This window comes from Phlebotomus papatasi, chromosome 3 (assembly GCF_024763615.1).
Source record: "Phlebotomus papatasi isolate M1 chromosome 3, Ppap_2.1, whole genome shotgun sequence".
Taxonomy (NCBI): domain Eukaryota; kingdom Metazoa; phylum Arthropoda; class Insecta; order Diptera; family Psychodidae; genus Phlebotomus; species Phlebotomus papatasi.
In genome coordinates, this window is record NC_077224.1 from 74,149,255 (window position 1) to 74,173,125 (window position 23,871).

The 23,871-nt window shown below is 36.0% G+C and overlaps 2 protein-coding genes across 13 annotated transcripts in view; both read right to left on the reverse strand.

Moving 5' to 3' along the window:
* The window catches only part of LOC129807335 (disintegrin and metalloproteinase domain-containing protein 10), a 107,495-nt gene extending 102,680 nt beyond the window's left edge, over positions 1-4,815 (reverse strand). For 2 of the 10 annotated variants that reach the window (XM_055856541.1, XM_055856533.1), the window contains exons 1-2: positions 4,639-4,815; positions 3,394-3,830 (exon numbers count right to left, since the gene is read on the reverse strand). In XM_055856541.1, the coding sequence (XP_055712516.1) occupies positions 3,394-3,451 (58 nt within the window). In that variant the 5' untranslated portion in view covers positions 3,452-3,830; positions 4,639-4,815. Of the gene's footprint in view, positions 1-3,393; positions 3,876-4,434 lie in introns of all 10 variants that reach the window. The other 8 variants (XM_055856539.1, XM_055856531.1, XM_055856536.1 and 5 more) reach the window with 7 other exon arrangements.
* A 3,566-nt stretch (positions 4,816-8,381) lies between these two features.
* Positions 8,382-23,871, reverse strand: part of LOC129807338 (centaurin-gamma-1A) — a 121,718-nt gene continuing 106,228 nt past the window's right edge. For 2 of the 3 annotated variants that reach the window (XM_055856543.1, XM_055856544.1), the window contains exons 3-9: positions 13,178-13,319; positions 12,961-13,095; positions 12,430-12,884; positions 10,596-11,277; positions 10,286-10,528; positions 9,749-10,227; positions 8,382-9,556 (exon numbers count right to left, since the gene is read on the reverse strand). In XM_055856543.1, coding sequence (XP_055712518.1) covers positions 9,287-9,556; positions 9,749-10,227; positions 10,286-10,528; positions 10,596-11,277; positions 12,430-12,884; positions 12,961-13,095; positions 13,178-13,319 — 2,406 coding nt within the window. In that variant the 3' untranslated portion in view covers positions 8,382-9,286. Of the gene's footprint in view, positions 9,557-9,748; positions 10,228-10,285; positions 10,529-10,595; positions 11,278-12,429; positions 12,885-12,960; positions 13,096-13,177; positions 13,320-13,392; positions 13,474-23,871 lie in introns of those variants that run through there. The other variant, XM_055856545.1, reaches the window with a different exon arrangement.

A 23,871-nucleotide genomic window follows, 5' to 3' on the forward strand; every position in this document is an offset into this window, starting at 1 on the left:
TTAGTGTTAACAGGAGTTATTATATTTTGCCTATTTGTTTACTGATATTAAAGTACTGCGATTTTGTGTCAAATACGGAAAAATCTATCATCTCGGTAAGATCCAAAAGGTTTCGTTCGATATTTCGTTCAACTCTCATGAAATCGTTCGACAACTACACGATACTCTGAAAGAATTCCCAGAGACATGGGCTATAGGGATAGAACTAAAAAACGCGCACTTAGAGACCCCTATAAACAAAGCGTCCGCACTTTTAACTTAAGGGGTTACGTGGGTCCGTAGAAAAACCGTAGTGTCGCATAGGGTAAGTGTGCCAAATTTCGGCATAGTTGCATGCAAGCGTCAAAGTCTCAAGTTTGAAATGTAATATTTTAAATATAAATTGTTTTTTTTTATTCTTTCTTTTGTAAGAGTGTTGCTTGGAACCTTGCAAAGAGTTTACCGTCTTTATTTACTCTAAAATCATTCTTAATACATTTTAAAATGTATAAAAATATAGACATAGCTTTGGTGCCCTATTTCGGCAACCTTCATTCTCAAAGGTCCTTGCCCTTCGGGAATTCTTCCAATATATTTTTCACGTCATCTCGTTTGTCGAATCTACATTTTTTGTTATTCTTTTCCATTGTATAATCTCTAGAGTACGTAAAATCTAAAAGTTCATGGAAATTCGAGGAACAAAAAAGGTGGCCGAAATTGCAAGCTGGCCGGAATTAGGCACACTTACCCAACATTTAAATTATATTTTCTAAAATTTTCATTTCCAAATTTTAAAAAGTCAGCCGTTGGAAACTGTTTTTGTAGACGATTTTTGAAAAAATAAACTTACTTTCCGGTGAACAAGATTTAACAGAGTATATTCGTCTGACGTTAAAAAACTAAATATTTCCTGCTACCTGATGAGTTAAATTCGTACTTGAACGGTGAATTTTTTGCCTGGATCACAACCTGTTATTTTTTTTTTGTACAAAATTCTATCAGAAATCTAAATTTCACTTATTAAAAAACAGTACTGTTCAAGTTCAACTTTAACTTGTCTGCTATGGGGAAGTGCAGCACCTTTAAACTTTGGTTTGTTTTAGAAATAGGGCCTTTTCTCCTATTTTACTACTCGAACTCAAAGAGAGAGCAGTTATATTTATATGGAACTTGACCTTACCATGATATATTGAAGCTCCACAAATCAATATTGAAGCTAAAATATATTGTGGTAAGGGACAGTTCTATTTGAAAATAGGAGGCAAAGTCCTATTTCAAAAGTGCCCCAATTTAAAGATGCCCCATTTCCCCCTAACAAATTATTTGGATTTTTGATATCAAATGAATATACTCTGAGAAAATTTATCAACCGCAAAGTAAGTTTTTTTTTTCAAAAAGATCTCTGAAAAACAGGCCCCAATGGCTGATATTTTTATATTTTTCAATGGGAATTTCAAAAAGTATAGTTTAAATGTACTTTTATGTGCTTAGAACTTAAATTAAATTAAAATTTATTATGTTGAAAAAAATTAAAGGAAATATGCTATTTTCAGTCTTTTTAACCCACGTTAAAACCCTTAAAAATGAGAGATATGTCGTCAATTACAAAGCTGTCATTTTAACAGGTCTTGAGAGAACTTTAAAGTTTAAACGGTTTAAACGTTACATTTTTACCAAATGAGGACGAAATACTCAAATTATATTTAAAAAGGGAATGTAATGATCTATGAAGTGATAATGTTCCCGCTCTCTAACGAAAATTTTCTACGTTCGAATTCCTTTTAAATCGTCTGAAATGTTCTGACAAAAGGGAATTGAATCAATTGTGTTTAAGGCAAACCCTATGATATGTTCTATTGCACATTAATTATAAAGGGAGTTTCTTTGTGTATCTCCTTTCCTCGCGAGGCTGGTTACTCTGACGAGAATTCAGAAGAATTTCGAGCATGTTTTTTACTAGATCGTCTATTTTTCTTTTGTTACTTTTCACTTTTTTTCACTGATTTTCTTTATTTACTTTAATTTACTAAATATTTCTTTATGTACTGAAATGCATTGTAATTGTTCTTTTATTTTTAACGAAGTATTATTATTTTTCTTAATGAAGAAAAATAGTAATGCATGTCTAAAATCATCAAATAGAAGTCTTTTGCATTTTTTACGTAAGTCTTTAATCAGCCTGAGTCTGTATAGACCCCTATATTCAAAATCACTTCGTGTTTTTTTTTCTTTTGCCCTCCCAAAACAGTGAGGAAATCACAAAATTCTGACTTGGAAATGATTACGAATTACTCCATTTTACCCTAGTTTAAAATCAACTAGCTTGCAAAATGTAATAGGGGAAAGCTTTTAGGCTTCGCACACTTCATTTTTTTCCCACATTCCCTTACTAAATCTACTTAGCCTTAATGGCCTCTACACACGGTGTCTACACACTAGAAGCAATTTTCGCCAAAATTGCCTTTTTTAAAAAAAATTCTGACGTTTCTGCCTACAAGGATAGGGGAAATTTTCTTTAAAAAGGCATTTTTTAAAGAAATTTCTACTAGAGTGTAGACGCATTTTTTTTTTAAATTAGAGAGAGTAGAGATTTAAAAAAAAAGAAGAAAAAAAATGTTAGAATTTTTTTTAAAAAAAGGCAATTTTTGACGAAAATTGCTTCTAGTGTGTAGACACCATAAGTTATAGATTTCCCGAAATAAATTGGTTAGACTCATTAAAGGAATATGGGAAAAATATGAAGTGTTCGAATCCACAATCTGTACGAAGACTACCCTTACTGGTTCCCTCATATCTATTAAACTTTATCATTGTCTTTGGATCTAAAGATTCAAAGATCCAAAGACAATGACTTTATTAAAGTTTCTTTGAAACCATTTATTCGCCCATAGCCAACAGGAATTATCTCGTACAAAACACCATTTACCCTTTATTCGAGACACTTCCCGTCTTCAAAACAAAAATACATTTCATAATTATTTGAAAGTTAGAAATCCATATTTTAATACGAATTTTAAAATAATTTCTATAAATAAAAAAGTATTTACACCATTCCGAGTAATAAAATTCTAATTCAATACAAAACAGCTGACTATTTGCGCTCAAATCAATTCTCAGGTCGCACTTATAACCTCTATGACCCCATTTCGTAAATTCTATTCTATTTGCAAGGCATGAAAAACTGTTTTCTTTGCAAAAAATCTAATTGTTTCCCCTGGTGTAGCCACCAAAAATGCCAATACTTGACGAAATTTGGGGTTCTTACACTCAACACGCGATTTCTTGTGCGTTTTCTCGGTGGCACACAGGGGTAGCAATAATTGAATTTTCCCCTTCTATAGTCTCACCAAAAGTCCCCACACTCCACAAGTTAGCCAAATGAGAATGATTAAGTAATTTTCATGAATATCTTACCACTTGCGATGAATGGAACAATCAACAGGAGCAGTATTAATCCACATTTTAGTGACATTTTCCACTGAAAATCCCTTCGGAAGTCCAGATCTAATCCACTGGCGTCTCTGGTGTGATGTTAAAATTAAAATAGGCAACTAAATAACAAACTGACCACGAAAATTTCATGTAAAGCAAACAATTTTTTCTTTTGGGGCTACACTGGAATTTTTTTTTACTTTTGCTTTTGAAATGTCTTTTCACGGGAATTATTTGGGCCACAGGAGCACCAGGCTTTTGGAGATATTCTCTTTCACTATCACATCACTTAAACTGGGGGTCTTTTCATTTGTCTTTTGTACGGATTTCCTGGGTTTTTGCTGGCACTTTTATAACCTCCGGACACTTTTATCGTAATTTTTTCATCGAGGGAGAGTTTTTGTGCATTTTCTGCGGGGCTAGTCTTGAGACAGAAAATTCAATTTGAGTGCCTAAAGGGGGCACTTAAGTTGAAAGAGAGAGATTATTGGCATGAGGGGGGAAAAGGAGTCTTTTGTGGCTGGTCTTTGTCTGGCTGGAAGAGACGGATTTTGCTTTGATGGCGCATGTCACCAATTTATCCTGGCGGAAAAACAACTTTTCATGGGAGAAAAGTCCCGTGAAATTGTTGCGCTGCCACTGTTGCTGCTCCTGGCAACTCGCGAGAGGGACAGGGATGACTTTTCTCCTGGTCACAGTGCCAAAATAAGGTGGGATCAGCTGTTTGTGTTTGTAAACAGACGCTAGAGGACATACTGTGGATATGTCCTAGAGAGGGGGAAGGGAAATGTCACAGGGCACCACAGAAATGTCCGAAGAGCCAAGAAATTAAGGAGGAGGGCTTATTTGAAGGGATGAAACCGAAACAGCCCCCCAAAAACCACCTTCTAGCTTAATTTCCTCCCAGAAAAAAGGACTTTCTGTCCAGGAAATCCCCCCAGAACCCCCAAACCCAAAAAAAACGAATTCTTTAAAGAGAAATGCCAAGAAATGAAAAGAAAAGAATTTGAACTAAAGACTCACAGAAAGAACAGGAAGTGGCTAAAGAGAAGCTCTGAAGCAGATTGTCCAGAATTATCTCCGGGATTGCAATTATTTTGCAATTGGGATACTGAGAGTGTGTGTGAGAAACAAAATGTCGTTTTTGGGGGCGCCTTCTTTGCGTATGTATTGATTGTAAGAAAACATTTCTCTCTCACTTTGGGGAAATTCACAATTTTCACTCACTTTTCCGCACAATTCCACAATAAATCGTCCACCAATGTATCCCCCAACACTAACTGCAGTGCCTGATGGTGCTAAATGGGTGATTTTTGGGGTGAAACATTGATTTTTTGATGAGTTTTTGTGACAAAAACTTGCACTCACAACACAAACCTTCCTCCTCAAATGTCTCGTCGCTGACTGAAGTTAGCGAGAGAAATGACAACACAGCAATCTCCAGCGCCCGGTCCAAGGTGTGGCAGATCCACAAAGTAGCGTTACGTCGAAAAAAATCTGTGATGAAAATCCACCAAAAAATATTGCAAGGTGAGAGTCTTTGCTAGAACTGTTCCTAAAATTTAAATAGACAAAGAAATTCAAGTTTATACGCAAAAAATAATCCGATATACTGTTCCTAATTTTAATTTTAATCTGGATGCATTTATTATTTGATTGAAAAATCCAATTGATCGAGTTAATCAATAAGAGTTTAATTTTTCTTTGCTTTGCCTGAAAGGTTTCGGATCAGAGATACTACAGCATGAAGAATTTTTTTGGTGCCAAATTGACGACCATCTTTTTCGCTGATTTTGAGAAATGTTATGGGCCTTCTGGGTCCAATTTTTTCTTACGATGAAGCAACAGACCACCATCAACAAATTTGAACGGAAAAAATACAGAAACTAATTTTCTTTTAAAAAAATATTACACCCTCCATATCAAAAAAAGTAGCACCTTTGCGGAAAAAAAACAGAATTAAGGAATGGTTTCAGGGAATGTTTTTGTTATTCGTTAATACTTTATAATGAGGCGCTCAGAGCAAAAAAAAAACTCCCTAGACACACTTACGACTAAAGTCCAGCTAGACGACAAAGCTAGTTCATAGCCAAGTCAGTTCCTGATACACTAAACGAGGATTAGCATTCACTCCATTCACTAGTATCCACAAAACATAACTTTTGTGGGTTTTTATGCAGATATTTCTACTGAAATGCACTAATATTCCTCTGAAAATGAAACTATTTGTAATATCATGTCCCAGTACACGTGCAATAATTATTGTTACAGTAGACTCTCGCTAATTCGGCTCTTTTAAGATCGGGCTACTTTTTAATTCGGGCGGCAGTTAAATTCGAAAAATGTTTGTTGTCAATTTTCAAGTTCGATTATGATTATCAAATGAAGCAAATATACTCAAAATTGGCATGATTTGTCTTAGTTTTGATGTCATTTTGCATTATTGAGGGATTTTGCATTATTAAGAGGTTTTCATGAAACTTATAATAGAAATGAGCATGTAAACTCAATATGAGTATGCAGATGAACGAAAAATCGTTGCATTTCAAACAATTTGCTGCCCGAATTTTTCTCTGATTCGATTGACATTTCGGTCCCAAATGCCCGAATTTGAGAGAGTCTACTGTAATTACAATTATTTCTGAGGTGGAAGTTAACTCGCGACTTAAGCCAATTTAGGCGATTCTAGTAAATAATTCTTGTTGTTATACGTGAATTGTGAAGTAAAATTACAAGTAGTTTCATTTTCAAAGGAGTACTAGTGAATTTCACTAGAAATATCTCTAAAAAACCCACGAAAGTTATGTTTTGTGAGAAAATATTAAGCCTCGTTTTTAGTGTGTCAGGAACTGACATGACTTTGAATGAGCTTAGTCGTCTCTGGACTTTTGTCGTAAGTGTGTCCAGGACATTATTGAAAACATTACAGAAACTAAATTTTTCAAAAAATATTACTCCATATCAAAAATAGTCGCACCATAATTGGGGAGAAATTCAGAATTAGGGCAGAATCACATTGACAGTAAAATGCTCACCGTCAAACCCTCACCGTATTTCGTTAATTTATGCGTTTTCATTGCAATTCTTAACTCTTTCGCGTCCCACTTTTATTCAGCAGATGAATTCATGTAAAATTGAGTTTTTTCTAATGCTTTATGATCAAATATAATAGTTCAGAGAGGAAAACAAATTGCGTGAAAACTCGGAAAACCGCCGGGTCATATATGGCCCTGTTGTCCTCAAGGGAAGTGTACATACCAAAATCTATATCACGGGCTTTTTAAGAGTTTTTTTTTGCTTGAAGTTATTAATTTGTCCAAAACCATGGCAAACTGGATTGTCTTGATGAACACTGTACTCCTGGTGTTCAAGGAATCTTCCTGGTATTCCCTTGAACAGTCACTGTTACAATATTTTGAGTGGTATTTGGCAAAAATAAACTTATGCACATATTTATTCACACACAATACATTTGCACAATATAAGACGCTTGCAGAATACTCTAAAATATTGCAAAATATGTTATAATTCATCAGATATAAGGTGAAATGTCCAGGAACAAGATGTCCCACCTGCATTTCACAAAGAAAAACAATGTCCCAACTACATTTCGCTATAGGTTTGGGACGAAAACACTGTTACCCTTGGGGACAATAGGGTCATATATGACCCGGAAAATTCTACGCGTTTTTCTGGAAAATTGAGAGTAGTTTATTATATCAAAATATGCAATATTGAAGAAAGGATAATTAATAGAGATTAAATCGCGATGAGCCACCACGCAAATTCCGATACTCGCGGGAGAATTATCGTTACCCATTGGAGAGCTGAACCCCTGCGCAAACCCACTGCACTCACCAAAAGGCAACGATAGACTGACTGATAGAAAAGGACGTGCGCACAGCTCCCCTCAAGACGTCAACACCTTAAGTGACGGCTTCTATCCCAGCGAGCACAGATACGATGATGGCTCAAGTATTAATTATGCTACTCTAATGGGAACTTTAATAAATTTCATCGAATCTGTTATGCATTGTTCTACAATATGCAATCTTTGGATATTCTATTTTGTGTTTCTAAAGAACTTTTGGCTGAAAAAAAAATTAATATAAAAAATTTTGAAAAAGAAAAGTCATTTCACAAAGTTGGAAATTAGTGATTTTTAATCTCAAATATTTTCTTTTTCTGAATATCTAGAGTCTTGAGAAAATTAGCCAAGAATCTTACATCCTTCTATTATGATGTCGTGCACAAACCAATAGATTTCAATTAATGTAAATAGTCAAAAAAATTGTTTTTTCCCCGGGTCATATATGACCCTAATGACGCGAAAGAATTAACTAAGAAAAACAAGTAATACAAAAGAAAAACAAATGAGCAGTAAATAATTTGGCCAGTAAAATAATTATATTTGTCCAGTAAAAACCAAAATCTTCATATAAACGGGATCTTAATAAGATTTAAGATCGATTCAGGTTATAGTAATAACTCTTTTTTCACTTTGCTAAAATTTGCATGAAAATTTCATTGTTTTTAAAATTCAATCTAAATCAACTCGTTCCCATTTTTCCTGACAAGGGTTTCTGATTTCTCGGGTTTCGCGAAGTGTTTCAATCAAGACAGCGATCATAAAATTCTGACAATTAAAATGGGAGCTACAGTCATATTAAAATATGTTTTTATATGCTCTGTATATTGGATTAAGGGTTCAGAAAGAAAGTTTTCCTTCTTAGTTCTTACTTTAATTAACTTACATGCTTCTAGATGGAAATATCCTTCTTCTTTTTCCTCTTCCATCTGACTCCGTATGTCAAACTTACATGAATCCATAGCGTAGGCGAATTGTCCCAAATTGACAAGGTGTGGCGCTGCTATCTTGCTATATTGTCAATGTCAAAATTCAATCTCGTAATCCTGAATAGATCCGGATTACTTTTACCATATAAACGAATGAAAAAAAAACAACAAAATTCTTCTAAATTGTCTCATTTTTATTCACTGAATCTTCTTTCTTATCATCATCCGTCATATATAAATACTACAGCACATTCACAATAGAATAAATTATCGAGTTGCAATCTATATACATATATTTTTTTTTGGGGGTGATTTTCAATAAATTCTGCGTGGGAGAAAAAACAAGTGGAAAGTGGAAATTAAGCGGAATTCTTGCAATTTTCTCGTCAAGTGCTCTCTCCAAAAAACAAACCGATATTGTTGATTGGCTTTCAACTATTTTTTTTTCACTAAAAAAAATTTGTCCTAAAATGATATAAGTATTTTCATGTTACACTTCTAGCAATACTTTTCTTCACAATGGTTTCTAATTATTTCTTTTTTAATTTCTTTGTTGTCACGCTAAATTTCTCCGGGAAATTCTTGAGGAAATAACCATTTTTCTTCCTCGGATTAATCGAATATCTGCATGCTATATTCTAAATTTTACGGCTAATTTTACATTCTTGCTTTTTCTTTCACGTTGAGACATCTAAGAGTGGTTGATATTTACTGGTTACTCCCCGATATATTTCTTTTTTTGGGGGGAGATTGGGGGCGTATGCTTCTTAAGAGGGACTAAAAAGTGCTCAGTAATGGATATCCTCGGTTTTAAGTATCGAAATTGAAGGAATCTAAATCTATTGACGTTCTCTTATTTTGAGGAATTTTCAAACTGAATTTTATCAACCTTTTAATTTTAAGAGAAATTAAAAGCTCAGCGGAACTCACGATAGGATTCATAAAAGTGCCTGAACATCCTACCTTTTAAGTAATTCTGCGAGAGGAATCTCCATTACCGTCCGGAAGCAGGAGCCCTATGTCAATCTTTTAAAATAAGAGGGGAGGATGATCACAAAGGAGTGTCCCACATTGGGACTTAGATGACGCTCGATGGGAGCTTCTCGAAGGCCTGCCCAAAAGTCTCACGCCTCCGGGACAGTGTTCCAACTGGAATCTGTGCATCCGGACAACCTAGGCCCACCAAGAGCTCAACCAGCGCTGAGGTGGCTTCCAAGGAGTACTGATGGTGATGCTGAAGACCACTGCTGTTGGCTTTAATTGATGTAGCGGCTACAGACAGAGCCTCCCGAGCATGAGTTAAGCAAGTCCTGCCATCTTGATCCAATTGCTTAATATTGGCATTGTACTGAAGAAGAAGAAGATGACCATATTAAAATTCATCGAATTTTCCCCTCAACTTAACGAAAATTCATAGACACAACATCGCCATATTGTTTCCCCATCCGTTTGACATTTGACACATCCAAATATACATTTTTGTTCCTTCGAGCCGAAAAAACTACTCAAAATTCCCCAAAAACATCTTCAGACTACTCACCCAGATTAGCAATTGCGTAATGGCCAGATTGCCAACTCCACAGGCCACATGAAGCGGCGTCCGGAGATCTCTGGCATTCAGTGGAGTGTTAATCTGTTCGGGAGTCGCATGGGCCAACAAAAGGATAATACTCCTCATGTCAGGCCGGAAAATAGCCTCAGTGAGTTGCTGAGCAACATTGCCAGCTTGTGGAGGTGTCTGAATGAATTCCTTAGCCTCATACTTGCTTCGAATCCAAGCTTCCTTCTCCTCCCTCGTGGATCCCGGCCCGGGTTTCGCCCTTCCTCTCGGTACATTTGCCTCCCATACCGAATTCGCCAGAGAATTGCCAATAGCCAACATGACACTCAAATGTCCAGGTGGCCATTCATCCAGTCCCAGAGAGCGCACTTTGCTGATGTGAGAACCGAGATTCCGATGAACTCCCGAGCATTCAATGCACATCACAACACCAAGATTGAGACTAGCCCATTCAGGATCTGTCAAGAAAAAGTCAATTAGACCACACTGCCACAAAAAATCAACTTGGAAACTTACTAGGCTCATCACAATCAACACAGTGGCTATTTCCGGGAACTCTGCTCCTCACCAATTGCATCGACGCCAAGTCCGTACTGCTATTCTGCTGCTTTGACTTTGTCGATTCATTCCCTTGAAGCGTCTTGAAAATCTCCTGCTCAATGGCAGCCACCCATTCATCCCTTTCCTCCGAATTGGCCGCCTCAAAGTGCCACTGCTTGTTCCCCAGTGACACAATGTAGAATTCAAAGCCATCGGAATCTGCAGAAAAGGAAATCTTGTCATTCAAAAAACCCTTATCAAACTTCCCTCCTCCACTTTCACTCACCATCGTATTCATTGTTCTTAACCCCGCTGCTCTTCATACGCCGATGTCTCTTCTTAACATTTGGCGTTTGAGCCTCCACTTTGGCAGTTTCATTGATAAACGTCTGCGAATTACTATTACTCAGCGCTATACCCTCATCTCCACTCGTCTGTGAATTGCTCTTCCCTGGCTCCTTAAGGGTGTCATATGCCGTCAACAGGACCTTTTCCTTCTTCTCCTTGGCCAGTGATAATCCACCCAAACCCTCCGTCAGCCCATTGGCGTGCGCTTTAATCGCCGTCAGAGCACTGTTGGTGATGATAGATTTGGAACCTCGAGGTTTCTGTCCGGGTACCTTAACGGTGACCAGCTGCAACTGGATCTCTTTCCCATGCACATCATCCATGTAATCGTGCAGGGAAGGATGATAGGTCAATCGCCCATCGTCACATAGCGTTACATATTTCTTCTTCCATTCTTTATTGAGGGATTTGCTGCTCCGCTTGTACAAATAACCCTGCTTCAGCGGAATAGCCCTACCACTACCCAATTCACCGCCATTCTTCAACTTCTCGTCACTCTTCTTCGATGACGGAATGAAGAGATTCGAGCGGCGTCGGCTCTTTCTGCTGGTTGTAGGTGTTGATGTAGGTGTTGGAAGTTCTTTGGGTGTTACTTCCCTGGCAACCGTATTACCACCAACCTGAAAAGCAATGTCAGTTGAAAAACACAGGAACAGGACCTGAAGGCTTAGACCTAGAACAGGAGGTCTAGAAACTGAGTTTTAGAAATTATCGAGCTATGTTTCCGAGTTCGTTTCAATAGATCCAGATTCAGTTCCATCATGATAAAGTTGCAAGCTTGAAGCCAAATTTGAATTCCATTGAAACAGGTGCAGAAGTTCAAATATCTCGGGGTGTTATTCACGCGTAATGATAGAATGTACTCCTCACGCGGATCGGTCAAACTTCTGTAGTAATACGGGAGCTTGGCAGAAGCGTGGTTGGAGAAGGCCGGACTTAGTCGTTCTGCTTAATTACCGGAAGGAAAAAGTAGGATTGCGAATACAAGCCGAGAGCTGCCGAGATCAGGTACCTCCGAAAGTTTAAAGGAATCACTCATCGAGATCAAGAGAGGAACGTATCAGTTCGTGAGGAGTTAAGAGTCGATTAGTTGCTTCTTCGTAGTAATGAGGGAGCTTGGCAGAAGCGTGGTTGGGAAAACCGAACTTAGTCGTTCTGCTTAATACCCGGAACGAAAAACTAAGATTGCGAGTACAAGCCGAGAGCTGCCGAGATCAGGTACCTCCGAATGCTTAAAGGAACCACCACAGTCGAAGAGTTGCTTCTTCGAGTTAAGAGATCACAACTTCGATGATTTTACCATGTTTTGCGCATAAATGAAGAAAGATTCCCCAGAAAAGCCATGGTAAACCATTATGAGGAGACGTCTACGTCGAGATAGACCTAGGACGAAGTGGCTGAATCAAATTCAGGATCATGCCTTGGAACGCTTTGGGATCGAAAGCGAACATCTTCGTTGAGTGGCGAAGGATCAACAGGTGTAGGCTACTAGCCTGGGTGTCCTGGTCCCGGGACCCCAATAGGGATAAACGGTTGAAAATTAATGAATTAATGCAAAATTGAAATTAGGATCGGTGGCCCCAAATTTAATCGTGAACGGCGTCGACCTAGAAACAGGTATAGGACAACGTGGTTGAAGCAAGTTCGGAGTCTTGCTTAGGATCCTCTGGAAATCAACCTGGAACATCTTTACGAAGATGGGATGAAGAAGGGGAGGATCAACAAGCGTTGTTTGCTAACCCGAGTGTCCTAAGCCCGAGACTTAAACTTACCTGATGGAAATTATCCAGATCCCTTGTAACAGCTTGTGGTGCAAATTTGGCGATGTTGTTATTCTCAGCAGCAATAGCTACAAGGGCCTGCTGTGAGGACCCATGGGAGATGGTTCCCCACTTAGCATGGTCCTGAACAGCTCCCTGAGCCACCAAATCCGCACTGATGCGGATGGGTATATGGTGACTTGATGCTGAGAGGGCATGATGTCTATGAGGAAGGGTAAGGTTCCCATGTGAGGCGGAAATGTGACTGGGAGAGGCAGAACTCAGGGTTGCATTGCTAGCTGGACTGCCTGAGGAGGTGGTGAAGCCATTCGTAGGACTACCAACTCCATGGTAGCTGGCCACTCCCAGCCTAGTACCTTGTGGCGTCGTGGGCCTTGAATTAGTTGGTGTGATCGTATGTGGAGGTTGAGGTCCACCCAACCGGTGCTGTACAATCTTTTGACAAGCTGAAATCGATTGTTAGTTACAATCAAAAAAGTCAGAAGAGAACATTGTGATTGCATATACGAATTAAAGATTTACCATCGTGAAAGACACGCTCAACATTGAGACCGTATGTTGCACAAGTTTCATAATAGGAACACCATTTTAAGTCACTCGCCAACTTCCTGGCACGAACATCATCAATCACACGGGGACTCCTCTCGCTGATTGCATCTGTAAATTGGGTTTGGTCATTGAGCTTGATCACTGCACTTCAACCATAATTAGTAAAGCTTTTTTTTCTTTCTTCTCTTACCTTGTGTCCCAACGAGAATTATGGGAATTTCTGAGCTATTCCTGAAGTGGGACATCTTTGTGAAGTAGTTGTATACAGCATTGAAACTTGCCTCATTCTCCAAACTAAACACAAAGATTACAGCATCCACCCACGCTGCAAACTGCAAGGTCCAACATAGAAAGATCAAAATTAATGGACATTTGCCACGATATACACTTTTTCTCCAACTATACATATTCTTTCTCCTCAATTTCTCTATTCACCGCAACAATGCAATTTCTGCATTAAAAATCAAAGCCAAATGGCAGTTTAAATAGCCCTCGAGACTTAATTGTTTATACGATGCCAGAGAAACTCCCCCAATTAAAGACTTATAAGCACGATCAAGATTGGAGTTTTAGGTCAAATTCAAAATTCTACAAGAATATGATAAAAATCCATTGAACCGGCGGCAACAGTTTCTTGTGCACTTGCAATATTTCGGTGTCTCACTGCAAACTGAAGTGAGAAAGGAAAATGTTCTCCCGGTGGAAAAGCCATCAGAAACTCATTTTGTCGGATTTTCAACCCTCGCGAATATTGCAGAAAACGCCTGCGCGAATTCAACCCTTTCGGCACTTTTGCAGTGTGGAAAATTGCACATGAAGCGATTTTCTGTCCACAAGACAACAAGTTCTTTTTTGCCATATATGCACGTACCCTCATGAACAAGGGTAAGGGCAAGGGAGAGGGTGAAAATCTACACAGGAGACTTCACACTGTCCTCAATATATTTCTCTTTTTTTTCCCTTTATTTCTTAGGATTTTCCCTTCGTACAACTCAATCCGGAGGCAGTCTTTTCAATAATTCAAGTGAGAATTCTGTTCTTTACGGTTAGGAGTTCGTTTGAAATGAAAAATTCAATTTTTTGAAATTTAAAGAGGGATATGTTCATATTTCCATTAAATAGTCCTTTGAAAAACAAACTACAGATATTATACAAACAATAATTATGATTTTGACGTGACAGAACGTTTAAAGTTTTTCCTAAAGGCCTCTACACATTGGGAGCAATTTTCATAAAAAAATTACATTTTGAAGGAAATTGCTTGCAGTGCTGTACGTGGAAACTTCAAAATTTTGTCAAACATGCAATTTTTGACGAAAATTGCTCCCAATGTATAGAGGCCTTAACTCTACACAAATCCTTAATTCAGAGATCTCTTGAAAAATTGTTTTTTATTGAGATATCCTTTCAGTTAGAGGTCAAACAGGAAGGAAGTTCTATAGAGTTACTCTTTTGATAAATATAATGTTTTATAAAATGCATCCTGCTCCGCTCTTGGCACAAGGAACCCCTGAATCTTCCCCTAATCCCCCTCATCATGAGGGAAGTCGGGTACTCTAAGGACCTTGTCGATATCAGGTACGCATATGAAGAAAATATGGCAAGTTACATCGTACAAGCACGTCCCTATGCAGAGTAATGGTGTTATTCCAGTGAAAAATGAACATGTCTTTCTTTTAGCACTTTACTGTTCTCAAGTACTTACACATAATCGGCTTTTCTTTGTTTTGGTATCTCAACTGTTTTCCTCAGTCTTCGCCAAACCACCAAACAGTCGTGGCAAGAACCAATACAAAGAAAAGTTGATAATTCAGGGGCACTTGAGAACAGTTAAAGAAAAAAGAAAAGGATATCTTCCTCATGAACATTTTTTTAGTACATGACTGTTCTAATGTGCTTCTGTATAATCGACTTTTTTATATTGCTTCCTGTCCAGACTGTTTGGTGGTTTTGGAATACGATGAGAACTAAGGAAAACAGTCGTGACAAGGACCAACACAAAGATAAGTCGGCAGAAGTTACATGAGAACAGTCATGTACTAAAAACAAATGGTCTCCTTTCAATCCTCATTGGAAAGGCAACATAATGTGATCACGGGGACCTAGAGCGGAAATATACTTTATGCGGTTGTTAAATGCTACTGTTATTCGATGGATATGGATAATCTCACTATTCGCCAGAAAGATCGGTTCAGACCCATTGGTGGAAAAGAGGAGAAGCAGCCCTCTTGAGATGAGCCTACGTGTCATATAGAGTTAGGGAATAGCAAATTAACTTTGCGGCATATTGAGGTAGCATGATCAGGTCAAGACAATGGCCTGAATTCTGAGACAAGATCGAGATAAAGAAAATTTGAAGATTTTGATATTTTTAAATCAAAAAATCAAGATCAAGATGTCAAATCTGTCAAATTTCTTGGAATCTTGAAATCCAAGACACAAATCATGTGAATATTAAGATTTGCAATTCTGGAACCAATATTTCAAGATTTAAAGACGTCAAATTTCTTATTTTCTTGAAATAATTCCAAGAACCTCTCGGAGGTGCTTGGAATTTTCAAGATAATAACAATTTGAGGAGTTTCATGTGGAAATTACTATTGATGAGGAATATTTCTATAAGAGATGGAACAAAAAGAGAATTACTTTGAAAAATATAGTATTTGACCTTGTAATTTAATCGAAATGGTACGTATTTCTAGATGTACATACCGAAGTATATCACCGTAACATCTGCAAAATAATCAATCACATCTTGCATAAGCATTTCTTGGTTTATCACAGGTCATAAGTTTGGTTTGCACTTCCTGTACTTTCGTTTGTAGCCACTCATTAATTCTTTAATACGTCCTATAATTAATTTTCCTGATTTATATGACGAAATTTCAACAAATTCAAAAGAGAAGTGAAGATATTTGTCAGAAGTGACATTTCGTTAAGTGTGGAAAATCTTGTAATCTTGGTTCTTAGCTATGATATAAGTTCCCTAAATGCTTCGCGTTAGAATACGAAATCCTGATTTTGAAAATATTTGACAGTTTGACAGTTTGATCTTGATTTTGGTCTCAGAATTGAGGCCAATGTTTTAGTAATAACAATCTAACTAAAGTTATTTTACCTGATCAGCATATGGAATGATTTCTCCGTGAAGTTGTAGGGGATAATAAAGAAATGGTGAAAGATTTTTTGGAAATTACCAGGGCTTGTGGTTTTTCTGAATTTTCCCACGAGAAGAGAAATTTTCGCATTTAGGCTATAATGCTTAAAATTCTTGTAAACAACGCATATACAGTTGGAACTAAAGTTAGTGCAGTATTTCATTTGACTGTTTTGCATTTTGATTAGCTGGAGAGTATAGTTTCTAAAGATTCACCTCAATTTGTTCAAGGGTATAAGTAGAATAATCTCCTTGCACCCGGTCTCGAAATGTGACCTATCTGGCTTAGGTGTACATCTCATTTTTTTACTCTAGTAATTCAATTGAGGTTGCGAGGTGGGAGGATCTACCATCCCGTTCAAGAAGTCTCTCATTTCTCCTTTTTCATACCCCTTTTCGCTTTTCCCATCAAACGTAATTTTTCGAAATTTTCATTGAAACTTTGAAATTTTCCCAACCTCAATTGGAATTCTAAATAGCCTTATGCACTACTGTGCAGGCAAAAGCATGGAAAATTTCCTCTCTTGTTCGTATTCTTTTTTCTTCTTGTGTACTCAAACATTGCCTGTGGTGGGCTTTTTTCTCCCTGTACAACGACATTCAATTCACTTAAAAGAGGGTTTAAATTTTATCAAGAAAATATCGAGAGAAAAACTGTCGTCTTCTTCGATGTTTTTCCAACTTGTTCTATCGTCCTTTTGTATTGATGTTACAATTGTAGGACAGATTTAAAAAGTAGCAAATTGCATTTGATTCCTTACATCGTCACCACAAGATTCCTTGCCAGAGAAACTGACTTATCTTCTTTTTTTCTCAATTGCTTTTCTCGTTTTTCTCTCCCTTCAGTTCCTTTGGAAAAAATAGGTATTTCAATATGAGGGAAAATTGTACTTTGCTTTTTTTTTTACTCTTCCTGGCAGAGAAGATATTCCGGAAGGATTCTGAAATGCAAAAGGAGTTTCCCTATTTCGAGAACAATCCTCCTCAATCATAAAAAATTCAGAAATAATTGCATTCTCTTGTTGTGAAACAGAGAATTTTCATGCCTTCAATATTCTTCCTGTTCTTCCTGGTGAAATGCACTTGAATGAAAATTTGAATTGATTTTGCTTTCATATTGTTTCAAAAGAAATTTGTATATTCAACACATTCTTCCACTAGCATAAATTTACATATTTTGCATTATTGAAGTTTGTATGCCAAAAAAGGATTGAGATTTCTTTTTTACTTAGAGCCAATATTGATAAATTCAAGGAGAAAAATCAAACTGAAATGTGACTCAACATTGAGATGAGAAGTCTTCAAATTCAAGATGATTTTTTTTCTTTCTGAAAAAACATCGGTATCTTTTGCTGATTGAAAATTGCTAAAGTGGTGTATCTTCTCAAGATTGTTTGAACAATTTACACTTTTTTCTTCTTCTTTTCCACTTTAACCTATCCTTAAGAACTTGCTCATCTTTTTGTTTTCGCAATACAATTATCCAATGTTACGCCAGAGAAGAGACACAAGCAATTCGCACGTTTTTAGCACGTAATTAAACAATGAAAAATTTAAATATTAACCAAATCTTTGAGCACAAAAAAATACCCCACAAAATCTCATTACAAAAATCTCCTTTTAAATACCAAAAGGGAGGAAGAATTTAATGTGGCACAACCCCTCGAAACCCTCAAAAGAACGCTATTGTGATTTATGCTTGAGGGTGTTCAGTATAGCAGTCAATCACCCAATAATCCCCCAAAATATTGAGTGTTAAAATGCATTTTCAAAATGCCAACCCTCCTTTGAGGCATTTTAAAGCTTTAGTATGAGATTTTTCCTGAAAATATCCATCCGATAAGCTTATCTTTATGGTTTCTGGCATTAAGGTCATAGACATACAATTTTAAATGGCTGATTGACTGTGAGAAAATTTTACGGAAAATCCGCTTTTCCGCATCAAAGAAAGTGACATAAATTCAAAATGTTATCCTCCGGAATATCATTTAGGGGATAATTCAAGTTGAAAGCTCTAAAAAAGGCCTGAAGGAAAATTTAAAAGAAAACTCGTACTCAGAAAAAGGCTTACAAAAAGGCAAAGTGACATTTTCAATTAAGAAAGATGACAGGAAAATTTTGAAAGTAGTTCCTCAAATAAGTTTGGAAAATTTATACGATATACAGCATTATCTACACAATAAAAAATGCAGAGTTTATTATGTGGGAAACAGTTATAAAACAAGAAAATAGCAGGAAAATATATTAGGGGAAGTGGGCCAAATTTCGGCCAGCTTCTAATTTCGGCCAATATGCGCGTAAATTTGAAATGCTACTCTTCAGGTCTTCAGGACAAATTACACGGAAGATCTCAGGGCTTGTGGATCATATAAACGTATTAAACTAAATATTAAACTCGTTCCGTTTGACGTTTTGAAATTTTCTATCCGTTGCGTTACAAAAGGTGGTCAGAAAAAAAGTGGCCGGTATTTCACTCAAAGTGGCCGAAATTCTACCCAAAGTCATGCCCATATTTTTATTAATTTTTCAATATTTTAGGAAGTAATTTAAAGAAAACAAAGATGAAAAGATGGAAAAGGAATGAGATCGCTCTCAGTCGGATAAATGATTGAAGATCACAATCCACCGAGATGTAACGATACTTGGAGATCTGGGGAGGAATTATAACTTTTCGACAATATCGAATCGATAGTATCGATAATTCTATATCTGTTAAATTAAGTGAATGTCGACTTTTTACGCATTGCTGGGCCATTCATTGTGACATTCTTAAAAGGATGTGACTGTTTATAAATATATATATTAGTTACAGGAAGTTTTGCTATCGTTTAAATTTTTCAGAATCGACAGTCGATAGTATCGAAAATAAGGTATCATGTCATTGGAGCCAAGGCCACAAACGTACCTGACACAGCCATGAAAGGTCTCGGGCAGCCTCAGTAGCGTTTCACTACCCGCTGCAAACAACAGCACAGCCTTATAGGTTATTATGGATATAAACAATGCTTTAACCAATAGCAGTCGATACCTACGAATCCTACGAGTGAGAGAGACAATTTGAAGATGATGCCCAGATTACGTGGTTTCTCAACAAACGGAATGTATTACCCGAAAATTGTAATGCAATCGGACTACAAAAAGGTCTTTTAGATATTATAAGGGCATGTGGCTTTTTAGGGTTTAAATGGAGGCCATTCTGAATTGTCCAAGACTCAATGGCTCCGTTCAGTAATAACCTTTTCGAAGAGACAAAGCCACTCCAAAGCTAGGCCAAACCTATTCGAAAATCTACCGGAAGCCTAAAGTGCAAGTTCATATACCCGCCGCTTTAGCGCTGATTGTTCTGCCATTTCGAATTTCTATATTCTTGACACTTTAATTGTCAACAATGTCAACAACAGTGTGCAAATGTTTGCTGCAAAAAGTGAATTTCTGTGTAGTTTTATGGAATTTCAGGATGACAAAACGTTCTAATCGCAATTTCATCAAAATAAGTTCTTTTCCAGAACTTTTGAACTTCCAACGGGTTTTCAGGTGTTCTCTTTGATATACCTTCGAATCGGTAAAGGAAAAAACTCAACCGGAGAGAGCTCTCAAATCGAGAAGGCTATAACTGAACCAGAGGATTGTGTAGTTTTGTGGAATTTCAGGATGGCAGAACGTCTTATTGCAATTTTATTTAAAGAAATGTCCTTTTGATGAAGTTGCTCACTTTTGTATAACTCGTCTGTTAAAACGTTCGAACTTCCAACGGTTTTCTTTCTTTTTTGTAAGTTCTTTCTGATATAAATTCGAATCGATAAAGGAAAAACCTCTACCGAAGAGAGTTCTCAAATCGGGAAGGTTATTACTGAACGACAGGATTGAAGAGTTGTAGCTACACAAGCGTAGTAAATTTGCATCAATATGGACATAAATTTCTCTAGTCTGTAGGGGCCATAAAACCGACGGAAGGTCATTGATAAATCAGGAAAAACGAAGTAAGCCCAATAACGATCCCTGAGCCATAACAAAATGCAAACTTTGAGGTTAGATTAAACATTAATTGTTCCCCCCAATTCATTTTCGTGAACTTCGATTTTTTTAAAATTTCAAGACATTTTCGTTTAATATATAATTTTTCACTCCGTCTTTTAAATGTTAACTTTTACTTTTTCAGAAATATGAGGTTAAATACTGAAAAATAATAATCACAAGTTGTCAAAGTTTAACCCTTTAAGGACGATAGGGACACCGGTGCCCAAATTTTTTTTTGCCTATGACCTCCTAAAGGTATGTTTTGCTCTAAGAAGTCAGAAAAGGTGTTTTTTGTGACCTCCAATTTTTGGTCCTCTAGTCCTTAAAAATGTTAAGGAACTTTAGTGTTGTGACGTAACTGTTTTGACAACTGTTATACAACTTATAATGATAGCTGTCAAAAACGAAAACAAACTGCTGCACGCTCAATTGCATAATATTTAAGACTTAAGAAAAATTATGAGAGAATATTTTTTATGGATTACTTCATTTCTATTTTCATAAATACCTTGTTTAAAGCCAAAGGTATAATTTAATTTCTCTGAATGCTCAAAACTTCATACACTTACCCTCAAATGTAATAATCTATTAATATTTCACATAGCAATTTTGATATTGAAGGCAATCAATTACAACTTATCGAATAATAACAGAAAGAAACTTATAGAACTATCCCATAGATCCCATAGGATCATTACTAATTAATTTCTCTGGTTGTATACAGAAAATCCATTAAAAGTTTCACCCCAAAAACTCTATTTTAACCCCCTAGCACTTGATATGAAAAATATTTTCCCCTTGTGAAAATTCCAATTCCCATTAGTGGAAATCTTAATTTGGTTTTAATGAAAGTCACAGAGGAAATTGCCATTTTCACACTCGATGGATTTACTGCTTTTCTTTCCCTCTTTTTTTTTCTATAAATTCATCCTCATCAACTTTCTGCCCCTTTCTCAAAATTTCATATAAAAAACTAACACTTTCCTTGAGCTTTTTTCCGTTCTTTATACAAATCGATGGTATTTTTGTTCATTTTCGTCTTCTCTCACGTGACTTTCTCTTTCTTTTTTTTTTAGATTATTCTTAGTGTGTTAATTCTGTTCTTTCATCCATGAATTCACGTGCTTTTTTTGTGTCATATCGAATGTATAACAGAGGGAAAGTCTTTTTCTTTTTGCTTAAACATCTCTTCACCAAATCCATTCAATATTTATGAGCATGATTCACAAATGGTCCACAGATGAACATTTATGCCAAATCCCCATCTATTGTGCACATTTTTTTCCTCAGTTCCTTCTTTTTCCTATTATTTTCCGACCATTTTCACATCTCCATTTATTAAGAAAGGTGCTTTTCGACGAGCTCTATGGAGCTTTTTATGATGTCCCATGAATACCTTTATCTTTGATGCCAAAGGGAAGAAATGGCACAAAGGTAGAATACGTAATTCGGAAAAAAAACTATTTCATTAAAACTCAAATTTTTTAATGAGAAATTCTACAGAAAATAACTTGGATTTAATTTATGTATATAACCTCTAAAAAAGATAGAATTAGGTGCAAGACACGAAATCTTAAAAAGAATATTAAATATTAAATAACTTGAATAAGAAAATTCACTATTAGAAATTTCAGTAAATAAAGTTGAACAGAGAAGTACTTTTAAACTATATTTCCAGACATAACCTCAAAATAAAGATTAAATATAGAAGCAAGAACTATATATATAAGGAAATATCAAAAATATTTTTTGAAATAAGAAAATTTGGTATTAAGATACGAGATTTTCAAAAATAAATTCCACAGAGAAATACTTAAACTTAATTTTCGGACCTAACCTCAAAATAAATAGAATACTTAAAAACAGAAAAAAACATATAAAAAGAATTACTAAATACTAAATTTCTTAAATAAGAAAATCAGTATTGAGGAATAAGACTTATTAAAAAGAAAATTTCACAGAGAAGTGCTTGATCTATATTTCCGGACATAACCTCAAAAAGAACGACTGGAGCTCTAATAAAACATAACGGTTTTGGGATTATTTACCTAGTTCAAACATTCAAAGAAATTATGAAACTTTAATATAGAATGTTAAAGTAAAATTTCATTAGTAAAACAACCTGTCATTAAAACACAAAATTTTCCGTAATAAAATTGTTATAGAAAAAATTACTTGAGGTTTGTTTGTACATAACCTAAAAATCCCTTCAAAACTTTCAGAAAATGCATAACTTTAAGATCTCATACTAATATTGGATTTTTTATTTCAAATAGTTAAATTGCTTAAAATTAGTTGAACGGTTAATTCGCAAAGTTAGGTTAGAATTTATATTTAACAGCTACCTAAAAGAGAGTAGGGTAAGTGCTCATAATTTTGTCCAGTTTCTTATTTTGGACACTTTGAGGGTAAAATTGGACACTAAAAATAAATTGATTAAAATGATGGAATTTTATTCCAATATTTGATGAAAAATGAATTCTATCTAAATATTTATTCTTTTTGGAAGATTTTGACACTAAATACGTTAAATTTTGAATATGATTTGAGTTGAAATTGCTTTGTTGAAAATTCAGTGTGAGCAATTGCTTACGAGAAATATGACAGAACTTCGTGGCTTACTTCAGTCTTATTTAGTTTTGGTGAAGTACTAACAAAGTTTGTTCGCTGTTTTTGAGTGATATTATTGAATATTCATTGAATATTGTGTTGATTCACGTTACTGATGATTTGTACATTTGACCTGAAGTGAGATTTGCCTTGTGAATTATATTTTTCGTGTGAAAAATGGGAAATTTTTTAAGACATTCACCAGTGAGGTGATGATTCTTATTTTGGACAGGTGTTTTTCTCACGAAATTTCGTGAAGTTTTAGCTTTTGTGATGATTAGGTTGGACAAATGCCTGGAGAAACAAAGGAGCATCATCTCTACGAAAGAAATGTAGCGAGAAATGCCTTGAAAGGCTCCCGGAAAGGTCAGGGAATGAGCGAATCTGCACGTACTTGGAGTTTCGAAGTCAACTCACTTTAATGAATGATATGGGAAGTTTCTGGGCTTCTGTGACAATCTACGTTTCCCTTACATGAACAGGAAGAGGACTTGGTAAGATTGGTTCATAAAATGAAGAACAATGGGCATCCTGTTGAGGCGGATTATCTGTCCAAATTTACAGACAAGTTGGCCAAATTAATAAACAAGTTGTCCAAAATAAGAGTCAAATTCACCTCTACATATCAATTCATTTTTAAACGTATTAAAACTAATTTTAGTAAAAATGAGATGATAAATAGCTTGCCAAGTTTCTAAACAATCCTTCTGAAAAGAGAGTAACAAAAAAAGTCAATTAGTATTGAAAATATCGCACTTCAAACTTGGGATATCGATGCTTATATGCAGACTGTCCAAAATTATAAGCACTTCCCCTAAACCTCAAACAGAATTTTCTAACCCGAAAATAAAGTTTTGCTAGAAATTTATATAAACTGCCCCTAACGGCAAGTAGCTCAACAACAATTCATTCCATGTGCCCAAAGAGAAGTATAAATAAAAACCTCATAAATCAGAAAACTGCTTAAAAAATCATCAACAAATTCACCCCTCTTGTTCAAAATTAATATTTTGCCCTATCTGCCGACTTTTGTTGTGAGTTGAATAAATAAAACTGCGAGGGAGTTATTTACCCGGTTTGTGCTCCATTTCGGGAAAGTT